General features: G+C 32.9%; 8 protein-coding genes across 8 annotated transcripts; 4 read left to right on the top strand and 4 right to left on the bottom strand.

The window, feature by feature from the left end:
• Positions 1–12: 12 nt before the first annotated feature.
• Positions 13–3661, top strand: BX664DRAFT_264918 (SIT4 phosphatase-associated protein-domain-containing protein; the record flags this gene model as incomplete). Its single annotated transcript, XM_051540840.1, has 15 exons — positions 13–152; positions 366–443; positions 528–768; positions 827–961; positions 1042–1107; positions 1167–1276; positions 1332–1448; positions 1539–1698; positions 1769–1895; positions 2157–2266; positions 2336–2517; positions 2581–2860; positions 2920–2993; positions 3067–3169; positions 3239–3661. 15 exons carry the CDS (start codon positions 13–15, stop codon positions 3659–3661), a joined length of 2346 nt encoding a protein of 781 aa, XP_051399376.1.
• Positions 3662–5013: 1352 nt separating this feature from the next.
• Positions 5014–6201, top strand: BX664DRAFT_336587 (uncharacterized protein; the record flags this gene model as incomplete). The annotated part of the gene is made up of 1 exon (XM_051546105.1): positions 5014–6201. A coding segment is annotated over exon 1 (1139 nt), but the record flags the coding sequence as incomplete, so codon positions are not given.
• An 81-nt stretch (positions 6202–6282) lies between these two features.
• Positions 6283–8492, bottom strand: BX664DRAFT_336586 (uncharacterized protein). Its single transcript, XM_051546104.1, has 3 exons — positions 8411–8492; positions 7547–8289; positions 6283–7454 (listed from the first exon to the last, which is right to left on the bottom strand). Exons 1-3 carry the CDS (start codon positions 8449–8451, stop codon positions 6370–6372), a joined length of 1869 nt encoding a protein of 622 aa, XP_051399374.1. The 5' UTR covers positions 8452–8492; the 3' UTR covers positions 6283–6369.
• A 180-nt stretch (positions 8493–8672) lies between these two features.
• BX664DRAFT_336585 (uncharacterized protein) lies at positions 8673–9825 on the bottom strand. Its single transcript, XM_051546103.1, has one exon. It carries the CDS (start codon positions 9705–9707, stop codon positions 8766–8768), a length of 942 nt encoding a protein of 313 aa, XP_051399373.1. The 5' UTR covers positions 9708–9825; the 3' UTR covers positions 8673–8765.
• Positions 9826–9971: 146 nt separating this feature from the next.
• BX664DRAFT_351105 (uncharacterized protein) lies at positions 9972–11615 on the bottom strand (the record flags this gene model as incomplete). The annotated part of the gene is made up of 9 exons (XM_051547644.1): positions 9972–10079; positions 10143–10358; positions 10404–10461; positions 10601–10686; positions 11052–11091; positions 11195–11227; positions 11347–11371; positions 11465–11501; positions 11595–11615. 9 exons carry the CDS (start codon positions 11613–11615, stop codon positions 9972–9974), a joined length of 624 nt encoding a protein of 207 aa, XP_051399372.1.
• A 341-nt stretch (positions 11616–11956) lies between these two features.
• BX664DRAFT_299577 (high mobility group box domain-containing protein) lies at positions 11957–13523 on the top strand (the record flags this gene model as incomplete). The annotated part of the gene is made up of 4 exons (XM_051542310.1): positions 11957–12060; positions 12123–12499; positions 12570–12802; positions 12938–13523. Exons 1-4 carry the CDS (start codon positions 12057–12059, stop codon positions 13521–13523), a joined length of 1200 nt encoding a protein of 399 aa, XP_051399371.1. The 5' UTR covers positions 11957–12056.
• A 294-nt stretch (positions 13524–13817) lies between these two features.
• BX664DRAFT_264645 (Metallo-dependent phosphatase-like protein) lies at positions 13818–15206 on the bottom strand (the record flags this gene model as incomplete). Its single annotated transcript, XM_051540824.1, has 3 exons — positions 13818–14712; positions 14790–14998; positions 15087–15206. The coding sequence occupies 3 exons, from the start codon at positions 15204–15206 to the stop codon at positions 13818–13820; spliced, it is 1224 nt and encodes a 407-aa protein (XP_051399370.1).
• A 269-nt stretch (positions 15207–15475) lies between these two features.
• On the top strand, positions 15476–18665 carry BX664DRAFT_336579 (uncharacterized protein). The gene is made up of 11 exons (XM_051546102.1): positions 15476–15836; positions 15900–16067; positions 16136–16261; positions 16321–16691; positions 16772–17402; positions 17457–17522; positions 17588–17855; positions 17906–18070; positions 18125–18250; positions 18311–18448; positions 18511–18665. The coding sequence occupies exons 1-11, from the start codon at positions 15724–15726 to the stop codon at positions 18622–18624; spliced, it is 2286 nt and encodes a 761-aa protein (XP_051399369.1). The 5' UTR covers positions 15476–15723; the 3' UTR covers positions 18625–18665.
• The last annotated feature ends 187 nt before the right edge of the window (positions 18666–18852 follow it).

The following is an 18852-nucleotide window of genomic DNA, read 5'->3' as shown; positions in this document are numbered from 1 at the left end:
AACTTATTCATCATGTTTTGGCGTTTTGGATTTCATAATCCTTCAGCTGTAGATACTTTACTTGAACGCGAAGATATTACATTGGAAGAAATATTGGAAGAAGAGGATTTATTACAAGAAGCCAAGTCTCATAATCAAAAGCTTATCAATTTGTATCCTTTTTTTTCAATTTTTTATTTATGAAGAATAATTGTATTCAACTCTTTATTTTCAACAACAAATGGATACGGAAGAGAAATACAGCATCGATGATGTTTCTTACCTTCTATTTTTCTATTGTTGCTGGGTTATTTTATTTTCTCATTTTAGTGTATACGTATACTATTTTTTTTTTTTTATCCTTGACTATCTTTTTTTTTTATTAGTTTATGTCAACCTTCTAACTGTGAAAAATTACTCTATTATATTACAGCCAATGATTTAGAAGAAGGTCAAAAATTCAAGTAAGTAACCGAAAAAAAAGTGAAATCGGATGTTTTATTTGGAACGACATGAGGAACGCAAAACTCATCTATTTTTCCTTATAGGTATCCATTCTTATGTTCTGAAATCATAGCATGCGAAATCCCTGCATTGGTAGAAATGATTATATTGGAACAAAAAGAACTACTGGAAAAATTTTGGCTCTTTTTGGATCGACCTATACATCAAACTTCGTCTGATAGTGAACAAGAAAAAGATAATAACGTGGATCATGGTTTGGAATCTTTATTATCATCTTATTTTGCGAAAACTATCACAGTTTTTCTAACAAAACAACCTGCTGAAGTAAAATGATATATTGATATGATTTTATATAGTCTAACTTTTTTTTAATATATTATAGATGCTAGAATTTATCGAATCCAAACCTGAAAATTTGACCAAAATTCTCAATCATCTTCATAGTTCGGCTATTATGGATTTATTACTCACTTTGGTCCGTATGGAAGAATTACCTGAAGGAAAAGGCATTGTACAGGTAAAATAGCGAGAGAGAATATTTATTGGGTCTTATTTGGAAAAATCATTTACTTATCTTTTTGATTTTAAAAAACTTAGTGGTTAAGTGATGGTGGCTTGATGGACAATTTAATTGATCGCCTAAATCCTTATTTAGATACTGAAGTAAGTTGGTTATATCGTTGGGAATAGATAATGATAGCTAATATACATATATTATCTAGGAACACTCTATTGCTCAACAATGTATCTGTGAAATTATTCGCTTGTCACAAACTAGTTTATTAGAACAACCTAGTATTGGATTAAATGATTTGATCATCAAATTGAAAAGGTATATCAAGACAATGAATATTTCTACTTGAACTCATTTACTTTATATTTAATAGTGAAGCAGTGATGCGAAAATTGGCTGGTTTTATGCTTGATCCAAAAGCTCCAAATGCTACTTCTACTTTGATTAATGGTGTTACTATTATTATTGATTTGATTCGACACAACAACAGGTAAAATAAAGTTTTCTTATCTGAATTTTTTCTTAAGGTTTTATTTTCTTTACTCAACATGTTCCTTTTTTTTTTTTTTTTCTTAAATAGTGATATGGAAAACGATCCCATGATTGGAAATAATTATGGCTACACTGGTAACAACAATCCAATGGTTCGTCCCACCCCAGTCTCATTGGCCGATATGCTCAAAGTACTTTCTGACCATGTTGTGGACTTTAACCGACTTTTGACTGAACCAAGATCTGTGGTAAATAATCATAAAGAAGAAAATTATATAATTCACTAATATTTTCTTATATTTATTCTTATGTGGTTAGACTGGACCTATGCGTACATCTATTGGTGAACAAACCCCACTTGGTTTTGAAAGACTCAAGATTTGTGAACTCTTTGCCGAATTATTACATTGTTCCAATATGTCCAACTTGAACGCAATCGAAGAAAGTGAGGATATGCCTCCTCAACTTGAAGAAGAAGAAAGCGAGGAATCCGACGAACAGGAAGAAATGAAGGATCAACACAAACAACATAAAGACAACGATAACGGCGTGGCATCGCAACATCTGCAGGCAGAGTCTCCAAAGGAAGAGGATGCGACAATGACCGTAGAAGAAAGTGAAGATAAGCAAATCAATGATAACAAAGAAACCAATACTACTATCACAGCAACAACAACTACTGCTTTTACTAATACTCAGCATGAAGAAGTAAGAGACAGAACAAGTGAACTCAAGGAACCTGAAGTACAAGATTTACCTATGGGTGATTATCTCAAATGGCAATTGGTACAACACAAGGTGTTGCCAACATGTACAGTAAGTTGTTATTTGAAAAAAAATATGGGACATATATGGATACTAATCTAATATCATTTCAAATGATAGAGTTTATTTTTTGCCTTTCCTTGGAATAACTTCCTTCACTATGTTGCCTATGATATGTTACATCAAGTTTTTAATGGCCGAATGGATAGAGGGTATAACAGACTTCTTGCATTATCTATATTGAAGGATGGTCAACTTACAACAAGGATGGTCCAGGCTCAAAAAGAAAATGATGAAGAATGGTAAGCAAAATGTGATAGAAAACGTCTTTTTTTTTATAACATATGTTATTATTGTTATAATAGGGCTAAGCCAAAAGGAATGCGATTAGGTTACATGGGTCATTTGACATTTATTGCTGATGAAGTGATCAAATTATTTGAAGGTTATCCTGAAGCTATTGTACAAGATATCAAGGATGATGTGGATTTGGATAGTTGGTATCAATATTGTGAAACTGAACTCCGGGAAACCAAAGAACGTGATTGTTTACCATTGGGTGGGGATCGACCTAACGATGAGGATGGTGGTATGCGTGAAGATGATGACGAAGAAGATGAATTGGATGGTGCGACTGCTAGTCAGGTAAATAGAGAGAATAGAATGTTGATTGAGTTTCTTATTGACCGATTTTTCATAACTAGTACTCCCAATATCTTGCTCAACGTGCAGCTGATGGTGGATTAGAAGATGATGAAGATGATGCTCATTGGATCACGTAAGTGACTAGCAAATGTCATATTTTAGTTATCTGTTGACTCATGCTTTTGTTGTTTTTTTTTTAGTGGAAGAAATGACAATATCTATGGTAATGCTTTTGGTGTGATGGGTGATGGACACAATCAAGTTGGTGGTATTGATGATGAAGCAGAATATGACAGTGATGAAGATGAAGTAAGTTCAATATAAAAAAGAAATTATGTAAAATCAATTATTAACTGATGTCCATAGCATGATAATCAGGTCATTACTCAAGATTGGTCTCGTGGTTTTACTGAATTCCCTCAGGCAAATATGCTTCGACGTACTCAAAGTCATGTTGAGGATGAATATGATGAAGGTGAAAATGGCGATTATGACCATGTGAAGGATGGACGACAGCAACAAAATACAATGATGAATCATAACGATGAAGAAGAGGATGATCCTTTTGGTGAATTTGCATCCAGTGATAACGTGGGTCAAGACGATGATGATAGCGCATGGGCGGTGTCTACTACGATGGAACAAATGGATATTTCCGCGGATAAAGGAAAGGATAATGTTGGATTTGATCATATTCCTGAAGATCATTATGTACGCGCCATTCGAACAAAAGAAGAAGATGAACGATATAAAAAGGAATATCAAGCTGGACAAGATGAAGAACAAGAAGGAGAAATATAGTCTTTAGAATCTCATTCATCCTCTTCTGTACATTTTTTTTTATCATTATTCTCTTCTTTCACCCTTTTAGTTTGTTTTCCCTGCATTTGTTTGTTGATCTGTATTTTTTTTTTTTATAGTTTATCACTCTCTCTCTCCCTCCTCTTATCAAAATCAATTCACGCACACATATCACAAAACAATTGTTCCCAACATTTATTCGTATTATTATTATTATATTATTATTATATTATTATTATTACTTTATTCTTTTTCTGTATACATACAATCAATAAATGATCTGCTTTATATTTTTTTTTATTCAAACCTTGATCGTCCCATGAACTAAATAGATGGTGTTTATATATATTTGAAAATTCTGGTTTTCATAGCTAAAAGTTTCCAATTCCTCAGCCAAATTTTGGATGTAAAAAATTGAAAGAAAGATATTTGAAAATGTATCATTCATGGTGCTATTTCGAAAAGAAAAAAAAACACAGGATGAACAAAATAGTATTTTTTTTTTAAAAAAAAAAAAGAATCTAGAAGTAGCTTGCATCCATAGTTCTTTTTTTTTCCTTTGGTCAATGAAAAGACTTACCATCAGGATAAATCAATATAGCTATGATCATCTATGTTATTAATAGAAACTATAAAAAAAAAGTGCTGTGCTCTATGCAATTGTGTTTCAAACTAAAAAAAAAAAAAAAAAAAAAAGACATGATGTGGTAACTGAACTAAAAAAGATACAGTACCATCATACAAAGAGTATCATACAAATGCATATTATAACTAAAGGGTATATACTGGATATCTAAAACTGATTTTTTTTTATTTTAAGTATGGAGACGTATATCATCTTTTGATTCCGGATGGTAGGCATAAAATTATATTGTATTTCAGAAATCCGGAAGTTAATAAAGAGATAATGGAAAATCATGAATTATCAGGGATATTTTTTTTTTTTTTCGTCGTCTATGGTTTTCCTAAAAAAAAAGGGAATCATCGGCTATAACAAACAAACAGCCGATGATTTATTCTAGGCGCCGTATGTGTAACCATACTACATAGTATAATATACAAATATATTGATGATGGAATATGGAGGATAAATCAGCAATCAAAATATATATATAATATATATATATATATATATATATATGATTTTTGTAGATGCATGCAAAGACTAAATAGGCAATATCAAAAAAAGCATAGAATGTTGTGTCAAAACAAGTTTTTTGTGTACCCCACAACATCAAATCATCATAAATTTAGAGAAAAAAAAAAGTTTTTTACGCTCCTTTCCGATATCTTTTTTTTTTTCCTATTTGTTTATTTTTTATTTTTTTTTTTTTTTATTTATTTACTTTTTTTTTTTTTTTTAATTATTATTCATTCATTTAACATTATATCATTATGTCCATCTTTCATCCACAGGACATTATGACGATACCATCTATGGAAGAGGATGATTCTTGTTCTGAAGCCGACACAGAACTTTCTACACCTATTTATCAACGATCACCATGGTTTTCATCACCTTCACTTCATCCAAGTAGATCGACCATAGTAAGGAAACACAAAAGTGCAGAACTTTTTTATGATCGTTCTGTACATTATCAAACGGTGATTCGTCGTATGAGTCAACAAATCGATGATTTTCTTCAATCTCGACCATCCTTGCGTGTAAAGGGCCCAGATGAGACCTTGATAGAAATGATCCATCAATTTCGTGCAACACTACCCTCCAATGAACAACAAGTGTGTGATGCCATGCTGGCATGGCTTCCGTCCGAAACAAAAAGAAAGAATCAATGTCTGATCAGTGACCAACATCATATTACGCAACTACGGCAGGCATTGGAGAAAGAACAACAGGCCAAGCAAGAAGTGGAAGAGACATTGGATATCGTACGAGCGGAAATGGAAATCATGATGGAGGAACATCAACAATACAAAGATTGGAAACAAAAAGTGGCACAAGCAGAACGACGAGCGGCCGAATATGATTTGAAACTAGTGGTGCTGGAATCACAACATAAAAAAGAAAAGGAAGAGAATGAAGCCCTGATCAAGGCCCTTCAACGTGATGTCGTGGAAAAGACACAAGCCCTGGCCCGTTGGGACAAGCAATGGCAACGTCAACAACAACAATGGCAACAACAACAACAATCCACCGACTTGGCCCATCGTGCCGATCAGACAGCATGGCAGCAGGAATGGAAAGATAATTGTCAAAAACAAGTCGACTTGATCTCCCTTCGATTATCACGCGAATCTCGCCAGTTGGAACTTCAGCTCGCCGACATGCTCATGGACAACGAACGTCTTGAACAATCCATCGACCAGTACAAACAACAATGGCATCGGATCGATCAAGCCGCCAAGGATCGTGAACACACATGGATCGCTCGTCAAACCGCTTGGGAACGTGCTGAAAAGGATGCAAAAACAACCATCTTTGATTTGGAACAAAAAGTCATTCATCTTGAAGCTGAGGTTTTACGACTTTATGGGAAAAATATCACTTTGGCAAATCAATTAGGTGAATGTGATTAAAGTTTTTTTTTTTTTTTTTTTTTTTTTTTTTTTTTTTTTTTTAAAAAAAAATAAAGAAAATAAAAATAGAAAATAACACGTTGTTTATACAATAAAACCACTCCTTTTTTTATTATTATATAAAACAAATATCTATTCTAAAAAAAAAAAAAAAAACATCTATTTTTTTTTTATATATCATCACGTTGAATATGGCACATCGCATATGTCAAAGAAGGAGTTGTCAAATTTGTTCTTGCCAAACCAAGTTCTTGAAGAGGGGAATCCAATGTGTCAATAAACAATTGTAATCCAGTATCGGTAATAGATCGACAGAGAGTTAAATTCAGTTTCACTAAACGGCGACAATGCAGTGCGATGGAAAGAAGTACCATGTCTGTCACACCCGATAATCCTGATACATCCAATATTCGCAAATGTGGTGTGTTTTGAAGAAATGAACAAAGTCCCAAGGTCGTAATATTCATACATCCTGCCAATTTACATTCTTCTAATGATGATGGAATCATGTTGAAAAGACATTCATCCGTCAGTCCTAAGCTGCCAGTCAGATCAAGTGATTGAATCGTGTGATAAGATCCAAATAAAACATAGTGTAATAAATCGTTCGTCAAAGCCCTTGTTTGTATTAATGACAGTTTTTTCCAAGATTGTAATAAGCCTGAATGAATCCTATCGTTTGATGATGTAGTTGGTTGTATCATCATTGTCAAAGGTAGAGTTGGAGATACTGAAGAATGAATTGGATTGTGTTCAATGATAGGATTGCGTCCAAGTTGATTCCGGTGATAAACAAAATTCGCTAGATCAGGACAACAATGGCGTAGAACGTTGACAATAGGAATGATATTCACCAAACAATTGCGTAAAGTCAAATCTACCAAACATGGACTCCGTAAAAGAATCGAGGCTAAATGGATAATAGTCAAACCATGTATATCTGATAGTTCAAGTTGACGAAGACCTAATATTGGCAAATGTTCCACATAATTGTTTATTGTGATAGGTAAAGATTCGCAGATATGTTCCAAGGATGCCAAACCATCGAGAGGAAGAATAGTTTGAGAGGTGAAGCAGTCGCGTAAATCCAACAGTTCCAGCTGTGGGCATGCTTTGGATACAAGATCCATGATATCATCCAGTTTGAAACTACTTGAACCAAGTTTTAATTTCTTGAATGCTTTTCCAGTAGAATAGATCACTTTTTGGAAAAGTAACCAACCATTTCTATTTACACAGTGCAACCGAGTTAGATCTATCTCAAAAAAAAAAAAAAGGAATTAGTTTTTTTTTTTTTTCACCCTATACTGCCTATTTTTAGAAGAATTTCTATCTTATTATTATTACCTAATACTTGAAGTTGGGTACAATTTGAGTTGCAAAGAGAGGATAATAAAGTTTCGGCATCAAGATCGCAATTGATATGTAGACTTGTAAGGGGAGCACCTTGTAAGCGAGATAGATAAAGATCCACAGTGTTGGCTGAAAGAGATCCATCAAAGTATAAATGTTGCCAGAGTAGAGGTGTGCTCAATAGTAACTTTCTCCATGTATGTGAGACCCGCGAACAACGTACAAGACTATCCAATGGTAATAAAGCGAATATCGAATGTACCACTTCACAAGGTAGTACGAGAACCAGATCCAAATAAAAATAAGAGGTAACTTGAACAGGAGTCACTTGCCGAACTACTTGATGCCAATGGAGCTCATTATCATTGAATAAAAACATATAGCATTGTCGAAAGAGTTGCCAAGCTTTATCTAACGGCGGTTCCATATAGTCATATGACACTAAATACCAGTTACAATTTGGATAACATTTCACAATGAGTTTGCATAGCTGGAGTGCTTGTTGGTATTTCCCTAATTGAACAAGACATTGTAAACGATATCGAAAACATAGTTGTTGTAAGCGATGGTATTGTTCACGCGTCTGATTTTTATCCCAGTGTTGTCGTTGTAAGTCTTGCATACCAGTAACTAGACGATATACTTGTTCATATTGTCCATGTTGATAAAGTATTTCCCCTTTTTGTTGTATAATATGTAAACTTGTTGAATGTGTTCCAAAGTAAGTGGATAAGATTCTAAGAAAATAGAAAAAAAAAAAGAAGGAAGGAAAAAAAAGAAAAATAAAAAATAAAATCAAATGTTTTATATCGCTCAGGTCGCCGTGTTTCAAACTACGACAAGAATCTGTGAACTCACCTGGAGAACGCTGTAGAGAGTAAAAAGATAAATGATGCCATGAAAAATGTGTGTAAGAATAAAATAAATAAATAAAAAAAAAAAAAAAAAGGAAAAGAAAGAAAGAAAGAAAGAAGAAAGAAAGAAAGAAAGAAAGAAAGAAAGAAAGAAAGAAAGAAAGAAAGAAAGAAAGAAAGAGAAGAAGCGGAAAAAAAAAAGAAGAGGAAGAGTTATCGGCCTGAGCAATATTAAGGAATAACAATTAGATTAAGAGATATATACAGAAGGAAAAAAAAAAAAAGGTAACACGAGAGATTGATTCTTTATTCAATGTAATGTAAAAATAACAAGTGGAAAATATATATATATATATAATTCATATCTTTGGTAGAATGCCAATATGCCAAGAAAGCCTATTAGAATCGGAAGAATGTGATGATTGTTGATGTATACACCATACACGTTTATGAGACTTGATAGTTGCAACAGCTTTTTGATTTTCTTGATTGATCCAATGTACGTTCGATTCATCATCATTTATTGTCCAATCATTGTTATCATTACTATCTTGATTTGTTTCATTTCCACCCACCACAATAGCAACCAAAGTATTACATTTATGTAATAACATCCATAAACCTTGAGCTTTGACATGAGGAATTTGTAAATAACGTAATCGAGGACATTTTTGAGAGATGATTTCAGCCACGGAAAGAGTGAGTATATCATATACATTCAAAGTCAAAGAGAGTAAATCAGGACCAAAGGTAGGTAAAATAGCATTTCTTAAAGCACCAGGATGATGAAAATAATGTGAGATATGAGTCAAGGTGGTATCGGGTATAGGAGGATGAGGAAATAAAAAAATGGACGAACAACAGGATAATTTCGTGACATTGTAATGGTCCTGAGTCATTCCTATCAAATCATCCAAATCGTCACCATAATCATAGTGTTGAGTCAACATAAAACAAGTCAATGGGTAATGAGTTCGAAAAAGGAATCGTTGAATTTGTTTTGGAGTCATACTGGATTGTAAAAAGTTGAGATTGGGACAGAGTTGAAAGAGGAGCATAAAGAAAGTATCGGGGTATCGTTTACCATGAGGAAGTTTGATAGTGACCAAAGAAGAACCGTGTTTTTGACAAAAATTCATAATATCAGATAATGGCAAGTCATCTGGAAACATTGTTTTTCGATAAGCTTTTCCACTGACTAGTTGATGCGTATATCGACAAACGAATAAGAAGACTGATAAATGATTGGAAGGGATATAGTCAATAACGTGCATCAAGAGTTCATTAGGTAAAGACTTCATGACGATCTATTAATAAAAGTAATAATAATAATAATATAATAATGTCATAAAAAAAAAGGAAAGTTTAAAAAGAGAGGGAAGGAGAGAAAGAGAGAATCTATATATATATGGAAAAGAAAAAGAAAAGAGTTTTAAAAAGAAACAGGATTTTTTTTTTATTTTTCAAGATGTGGGAGGTTCCTATTCCTACCAAAAAAAAAAAAAAAATCAATGGCCAATCATTTCTAGGGTGTTTTTTTTTTTTTTTTAACTTACCAACTCTCTTCAGGTCAGAGGTATGATATATCCATCTTCAACCAGTCCAGGATGAGAAGAGATCAAGGTTTGGAATACTTTATCGATATTGTTGTTGTCTGTTGATGAAGTTGACCACTGGAAGGGATGAAGGAAAGTTTGCTTGTTGTCATATTCCAGTGATGATCATATTATTCATACTTGCATTCGTATCTCGTGATCCAGCCAGCTTGACGCCCTTTGCAATCGGGGTTTTGACAGATAACAGTTCTCAAATTCAAATTTTCCATCTTTGGATGATATAATGACAACGGCAGTAGAGTTTTGTAAATTCATCAATATGGAAGATAGAAGAAATGTTGTAATAAATCCACTTCGTAAGAATCCACCAATACGTGAGCTTTTGCCACGGCCCACCTTTCCATAAAAGTAATGTAGCCTTCATCCAGGTTCTTCTTTTACTTGTTGTTGGTGATGCTTGATCACCACATGTGTTCCCTTTTCGCTGTATATCACTGCTCTTCATTTCCACCGATGATTGTATTTTTGATCACAAAAGAATAGATACTTGACCAACTAGATAAATTGAAATGACTGCATTAATTAATATCCATTGTCTCTTTTTTTTTTCCCTGATGATGTATAATAATTGATCCTACCTTGTGATTTGTGTTTCATACAAACGGACAGCTAGCTTTTCTTCTACTTCCTTGATGGAACCAATGATAAAGCAAATCCTGGAGATCTACAAAAAAAAAAAAAAACCAGTGTCAATAATCCAAATTTGTTTTTCTTTATAATTGAGGTACAAAGAAACTTACTTTTCCACTTTCTATATAATTTATCGACATCCATATAGACATAAACATTAGAGCTATAACGATTCAATATAGACCTAGGTCATTCAACAAGTCGGTTTGTGATGATACTCGAATACACTACGAATTTTTAGAATTCTTCCTTCATCAGTCAGTTGGATTGGTTTCAGTATATCAGTACAAGCAGATACTACTTCATGACCACTAAGAGAAGGTGTTTTCGTAAATCTGTTCCCAAAAAAACGGGTGATTAGTTATATCATCATCATTTCTGAGTTACTTATAGGATTACCTTGAGTTGAATATTGTTGTCCAATACCAAATCGACTTGACTAAGGATTCAAAAATGTACAAATAATATATCAATGTAAGAGAAAGAGACCCCCAAAGAAATCAATCTATCTATATATGGCAAAAAATCTTTTTTTTTCTTACCTAGATATCAATGCGATCTGTGGTGATAGCCTCCTAATATAAAAGCAAAAGGTTTCTTGGAGAAGGACGCCAAAACAAGAAGAGGTTCCAAAAAGTAATTAATACTACGTTCCTTTTCATCGTTGGGTTCGATTCAACCGCCTATGATGGACCCAGGTTTGTAAAGAATCGATGTACCTTGAAGGAAAGAACGAAAGTATTTAATAAATCTTTGATCTCTTTTATGATCTTGTTCTTTCAATTTTTTTTTTTTTTTTTTTTGATACTTACCAGTATAATTGATTTCTATCATAGAGTCATTGGTCACCTTTTTCCAAAAGTTGTAAGAATTTCGCCTCGTAATCTATTATTTATTTTGTGTCAACCTTCTGCATCAAACTTTTATTCTTATAGTATTTACCTCAAATACCAGAATCTTCATCGTCAGAACGAACCTTGAAGATAATTGTGCCTCAAACTTATAACAATTGATTGACGGAGAATGAATACTTATAGGTAGAGATATGATAGATTGACATGTTACTCAAAAGGACAAATTGTATATATGATGAATGATTCAATAATAATAATAATAAACAGTTTTATATTGTTTAGTCTTTAAGGAAGAGAGAGTATGTACTTTTTTTTGATCAAACGGTGTTTTAATTGATGTTTGAGCTGGACTTTTTTTTTTTGGATCAGTTCCCGTCCTTTTCTAATTTTTTTTTTTTCTTGTTATTCTATTTTTCTTTCTTCTTTTTCTTGATTTCTTTTTTTTTTTTTCTTAATTATTATTTACAATATAGTTATATATATATATTCTTGAATTCTTTTTGTTTTATTATAACATTCTAAAAAAAAACTTACTTATGAAAAGTTTAGAATGGGTAAGTTCATCATAAAAAAACCAGTTTATTTTATTTGTTGACTAAGCTCCTATTCCTAATAGACAATCTCGCGGACAATCTTCATTTCAACCTGAGTTATCCGGATTTTACCCAACATGTTATTCACCAACAAGACCCTTCCTTTCAAAATTTACCAACAACATATTCAACCTTCTCGTTATTACAAACTAATATTTCTCCACCTGAACTTCATCCATCTTCTGTTGATAAAGATACAACAACAAGAAAACAACAACTCTTATCTTCTACTTCTTTATTGCCATCTCGAAATTTGACTAGAACTCGAGTCACAAGACCTCCCAATGCTTTTTTACTCTTCAATAAAGAAATGAGAAAACGACTCAAGATCGATAATCCTACTTGGACTGTTAGTGATATCAGTAAAGAAATTGGTGATCGTTGGAGAACCCTTAGTCAAGTAAATATTCATAACATAATATAAAAAAAAAAAAAGGTTATTCATCATCACTGTTTTTTTTTCTTTATAGGAAGACAAGCATCAATATGTAGTACAAGCCAATAAAATCAAAGAAAGTCAACAAGCATTACATCCCAATGCGATGTATATTCGACGATCAAAAGCAGAATTGACAAAGGCTGGTCATTATGAAAAAGTGGAAAAGAAAAAAGCAGATACAAGAGAACAACAATTTGCTCAAGTTATGGCTGCTGCTGCTGCTGCTGTTTCCACATCGTCTTCTTCGTCTTCATCTCCAACAATGTCATCAACAACGTCTTCACCGTCATCAACTAATATAGGATTATTAACCAATGGTGTAGAAATGGATAATGGTACTACTTTTTTTACCAATGATGGTTTTTCATTACAACAATCTTCAAGACCAAAACGAACAAGACGAAAACAAAAAAGGGATAAAAATCCAGGTGCTCCAAAACATCCTTTATCAGCCTACATGTGGTATTTGACTGAAGTACGACCGGAAACTCGACAATCTTATCCTGGATCTACTGTGGGTCAAATCAGTAAATTATGTGCAGATCGATGGAATACAATGACAGAATCTGAACGACTTCCGTGGATGAACAAGGCTACAGCGGACAAGGCTCGTTATGCAAGGGAAATGCGAGTATATGCTTCACAAAACAATCATCCTATGGGAAGAGGCACTCGACAAAAATATCGATCCACATCCCCTTCTTTATTTTTAATGACAAATGACAAACTTCAACAACAAGAACAACATTATCATCAACATTCACATCTTCATCATGGTTTATTTTACTCTTCTTCATCATCATCGAATGGTTTGGTTTCAGCCTGTTCTTCTCCAACTCCAACATCTTCCCATATGCACTTTGAGTCTTCCTCTATTCTACGAAACTCTCTACCAGGCAATATCCCAATGCAAGATACCATGAATCCAAACGAATTATTACAAACTCCTTTATCCTCTTCATTGCATGACACCGATACATATTGATCCTCATCCTTATTCTTTAGTTTAATATCATCATCATCATATCTATCTATCTATCTATCTATATCTATTCCGTAGTGTATATACGTCACTTTTTTTGTTATTGTTTTTTTTTTTTTTTTCATTATATTCATTTATTATTTATTTCATCTTTTTTTTTTTTGTGTGTGCATTTTTGAAACAATATAATAAAGAAGAATAAAAAAAAATATCCCATATTTTTGTATACAATATTTTTTTTCTTTGTTTATTTAATATAATACAATTGGTATATAGTAGAAATAAATAATATAATAATCATAATAAGAGTATACAAAAAAGATAGAATGGGAAAGCAACCAGTGCCACCTCTTTGATATCCGATAGAGTAAGTAATACAGTTCCATATAGTAAAGAAGTCGTAGTCATTGTTGAATCCACATCCAAGACTTGTTCTTCATCATTCTTTTTCATTCGTTTCATTCTTCTTTTGACAATAAGAGAATAAATATGGCTGATGAAGGACAAGATCATGGTGACACCAGCCAGGAAACCATACATGATAAAGATCCCCAATTGATCAGGTAGCCAACATAATTGCGGGACCAAAGATTGCTCTGTTGCTTGTAATAACATATAACCAGGTTGTCGTACACCTTGAGACATACTAAACGTCGGTACGGTATATTCCAAAGCCAATAAATCATCCTTTTTGTACTTGTGTGTCACCTTGCAAAAATCATGATCATCACCCGAAAACACAAGCTCAGGTTGGACTTGTTCAAGAATGGCTTGAGAGATATCATGCTCCATCAGATTTTGGTATTGGTGTCCATAACCTTGATAGATAAAAGGTCGTGATTGTACTCGTAATGGACCACAAGAGGTTTGTTCAGGTCGATATAAAGGAACATGTGTCATCAATACCCGTTGTCCTATCTTATTGGTATGCGCTATTTGGTCCAATATTGCCAAGGCGTCTTGTCGGATGGATGGTTGTGTATTTGTGAGTGTAACGGTATCGATGATCACCAGGGTATGATTGTATGCCAAAGAATGAATGGATGAGCTTGGTCCAAATTCTTGTTGGAATCGTTCGTAGATATGAGGTTGGATACCGTCACGAATCCCAATATCATGATTACCGCTCATATATAACGTCTTGGTTTGTTGGTTGAAGATCTTGTAGAATCGTCCCAGTTGTGTTTTGAACCTAAAAAAAAAAAAAAAAAAAAAAAAAAAAAAAAAGATGAGGATCACTATTTTTTTTTTTTTTTTTGGAAACTTTACCCTTGGTCATCCCATTCTCTTCCACCATCCATTAGATCACCAAGGATTACAATTTTATCAGGTTGCCTTTGTCTTGTCACATGTTGATAGCTACGTTGCATATAAAGATCACTATAGAATTCTGTTAACCAAAGTAAAACACCTTGTCTATCGTAAGAATAAGCATCAGTCACTTGTGGATCGGCAATCAAGAGAACTCGTTCAGGAGCCTATTCATAGAATTTAAAAAAAAAAAAAGAAGGAATGAGAATACATCTTTTTTTTTTAAAAAAAAAAAAAAAGAAGGGGTAGGCTTACGTTGGAGTCTAAAGAGGTAGAAGGAGCTGGCCATGGACATCTTGTTACAGCTAAACGAAAAACAAGCCATTCACCTATAAGTAATATAAGAATCCATATCCAACGCCACGTAGTCACCATAGGTTTTTGACCAGTTTTCCCTTTCCAAATCCATCGAACCATATATACAGTATTCAAAAAGAGAAAAAAAAAAAGGATGAAAAAATAGAGAGGAAAAAATATAGAAAACAAAAAGTGGGGAATATTTTTGATTTTAGCGTGTGTGCCAACGAAATTCTGTCAAATAGGAAGTGCCCGGTCAACGAGCAAAAACAAATAATTTCCAACTAAATGATTGGCTGCGGATTTTATGAAGAGAAGAATCCTTCTCTCTGCTTAGAAATAGTATTAAAATATATACGATTACTTTTTTTTTTTTTCCAAAAAAATGATTTACCGATACGTTTTAAAAAAATATTTGCTATCGAAATGAAACCCGTAAAAATACTTCCCCCGTATGAACTGGCGGAGAATAAAACTGATGAGTATAAGCTATGCATGATCTCTCTTGCTTTCCTTTTTCTTTCTTTTTTAGTTTTTATCTTCTATCTTTATCAAACTTTATAATATTATCTTTTAATTATCAACTTTTATTATTATGATACCAGAAGAAGATCCCCATTTTCAAAAACATGGTAGAAGACAATCTATCATTGTAGAATCTGATTCTCCTGATCCTTCTTTACTTCGTGTCATCAATCTCAAACCAAGGTAAAATAATAATAATAAGAAAAAAAAGAAATGAATTCGTATTTATATATATATTAAAAATAGTGATGATTATATACAACAACCATGGAAAAATGGAGAAGGAACAACAGGTCAAATTGCTATTTATCCTCCAGATAAAGATTTTACAAAGGATCCTTTTTTCTGGAGACTTAGTATCAATACTATTTATAATCATCAATGTGAATTTTCCCGTTTCCCTGGTTATCAATGGTAAAAAATAATAATAATAATAATTAAAATATCAATAATAATTTATTTATTCAACGTCATTTATTTAGTTCTACAGTCATTTTACCTTCTTCTAATGAAGAATATACTCAACCTAGTGTTGTATTGGCTCATCAAGAAGGGGATACTGATACAAATGTAAAATCTTTATTTCCATATTCTTGGGATGGCAATTGGTAAAAAAAAAAAAAAAATATTTCTCACGACAAAAAATAATTTTGGTTTCATTTAATAGGACAACCACATGTAAAATTCGACAACCACCAGTAACATGTCTTCAATTGATATTTCAACCTCAGATTGGATCTGCTCGGATCAATGTAGATAAACTTGGTTCAAATAATATGGATGATGAAGATACTGGGGATGATTATGGAAAAAAACGACTTTTGGGTGCTTTCTGTTTAGTTTATGTTGTAGAAGGTTATGTTCAGGTCTATTTGGATGGTGATCGTTATCATGAAAATGCTATTGGTGGTCCTCATTTACCTCAATTTTTGGAACAAGGTCAAACTGTATTAATTGAACGTGATGAAGAATCTAGTCCAACAACAATGATTTTACGACCTGCTGATAATAATGGTATTGTTGGTATTCAAGGCATAGGTAAAATATCATTTCATTTTATTTTTTTTATTTATTTATTTATTTATTTTATATTTTACTTTTTACTTTTTTTTTTTTAGATGCAACTGTCATATGTATTCAAATTGCAGAAGGAAAACATAATAAATGGACAATGGATACAATCTCTAAATCATATAAATCACCAGAACCTCTTGAAAATCGACTTGAAAATACTTTCCAACATCCAACTTATACAGCCGAACCAGACGAAGACTTATCGATTGGTCCAACAACAACAACAACTGCACCAGTACCTAAATACGATGATCATAATGATTTGAAGCCAAGTCGACGACGCCAAAGCATGACACGAAGACGATCTTTAGTTCCATATGAAATGGCTAGTGATGATTATCCTGCACCAACGACTTTGAAGGACGACACCCAAGTTTTACCTTCTTTGGCTGAACGTCTGGCCAGTGCTTCGTTTTCGACAGTCGATGAAGCCATTCGACGAGATAGTTTAGCCATGCTTGCTCATATCTATGATCCAACTCAACTTTACAAACCTGATTCTGTACCTGCTATCCATGTTCGAGTTGATTTGCCTCATCCTGTGGTTCGGGAACGATTGAAGGTGGAAGATTTTGAAGAATATAGTACCAATACTGTATGGATTAAAATGGTCACACAAGGATTGAATGAATGGGTTCGTATTCCTGTCATTGTTTTACGTGGATCTGAAAATGGGTAAATACATAATAAAAAAACAATGGGAATGATACTAATGAATCCATTTGATAGACCTGTTGTAGGATTAACGGCAGCTGTTCATGGAAATGAATTAAATGGTGTTCCTTGCATACATAGGTAAAAATGGAAAAATAATATTTATTCTAATGAAAAAAAAATATTCATATCATTCTTTTTTATAGAGTCATTTCTCAAATTGATGTCAAGAAATTGAAAGGAACTTTGGTAGCTATTCCATGCGTCAATGTGGTTGGTTATTTGAAATTTCAACGTGAATTTGCCGATGGACGTGATCTAAATCGACAATTCCCTGGTAAAGAAGATGGATTTGCCTCTCAAGTCTATTGTTTTCATCTGATGCACAAATTATTATCACAATTCAACTATCTGATTGATCTTCACACTGCAAGTTTCGGTCGTGTCAATTCATTTTATGTTCGGGCTGATATGGTAAGAAACTATACTTTATTGATGTTTATTCATTATTATTATTTTTATAGAATGATCCAGTAGCGGCTCATATGGCAAAATTACAGAAATCACAAATCATACTCCATAACTCTGGACAAGATGGTACCATGCGTTCTGCAGCTGCAGCAAAGAATATCAAAGCCATCACTGTTGAAATTGGAAATCCTCAACTCTTTCAAGATCAATATGTTCAGGTAAATCCTATTTTTATTTATTTTTATTTGATAATCAACATTTTTTTTTTATAGTGGGCTTATTGGGGTGTGATGAGGGTATTGGATCATTTCAATATGTATTCTTTAGAACATATTCAATTTGCAGAACAAGCTGATGATGGGCCTTTCAACACCATTTTATGTTCCAGTGGATTCTGGGTAATAGAGAAAAAAAATATTTAATTTCTATTGATAACTGATTCTCATTTTTCTTTATAGATTTATACTCGTACAGGTGGTGTTTTGGAAGTATACCCAGGTGTCAATACAATCATTAGTAAAGGTGCTCTTATTGCTAGGATCAAAGATATGTTTGGTAGTTTGGTTGAGGAATATTTCGCTCCTTGTACATCTGTAGTAAGTATATTTATATTCTACATATATATATATAGGTATTTATTATTATTATTTTGTTTTAGGTGATTGGAAGAAGTTCGAATCCTGTAGCTATCACCGGTGATAGGATCATCCATCTGGGTGTCATCAAGAAAAAAGGTGAAACTTTGGCAAAAGTGGCAAAAGAAAATTACTGATTTATCTAATTTGTACATAATCTAATAATAAAGTATTTACCGTATATATTCATATATTCAATTTATATACGTTGTCTTGTATATGTGAATCATGGATGATGATGATCTTTTTTTTTTTTTGATGAAAACTTTCACCAGGACATGAATAACGAATGTACTCCATCGTTTCTAAAAAAGGAAATGTAAAATGATTTCTTTTTTTTTTTTTTTTCTGTGGTGAATGGCTAT

Source organism: Halteromyces radiatus (assembly GCF_025201355.1).
Source record: "Halteromyces radiatus strain CBS 162.75 chromosome Unknown BX664scaffold_5, whole genome shotgun sequence".
Taxonomy (NCBI): Eukaryota; Fungi; Mucoromycota; class Mucoromycetes; order Mucorales; family Cunninghamellaceae; genus Halteromyces; species Halteromyces radiatus.
This window is presented reverse-complemented; position numbering and strand designations above follow the sequence as displayed.

Coding starts and splice junctions, on each gene's coding strand:
- BX664DRAFT_336586 (XM_051546104.1), bottom strand. CDS start 8,451: ATGGCATCATTTATCTTTTTACTCTCTACAGCGTTCTCCAG. Junction 8,290..8,410: donor CTCTCTACAGCGTTCTCCAG/GTGAGTTCACAG, acceptor CTATTTTCTTAG/AATCTTATCCACTTACTTTG. Junction 7,455..7,546: donor TACCCAACTTCAAGTATTAG/GTAATAATAATA, acceptor TTTTTGAGATAG/ATCTAACTCGGTTGCACTGT.
- BX664DRAFT_336585 (XM_051546103.1), bottom strand. CDS start 9,707: ATGAAGTCTTTACCTAATGAACTCTTGATGCACGTTATTGACTATATC.
- BX664DRAFT_336579 (XM_051546102.1), top strand. CDS start 15,724: ATGATACCAGAAGAAGATCCCCATTTTCAAAAACATGGTAGAAGACAA. Junction 18,071..18,124: donor TTCAAGATCAATATGTTCAG/GTAAATCCTATT, acceptor TTTTTTTTATAG/TGGGCTTATTGGGGTGTGAT. Junction 18,251..18,310: donor TATGTTCCAGTGGATTCTGG/GTAATAGAGAAA, acceptor TTTTCTTTATAG/ATTTATACTCGTACAGGTGG.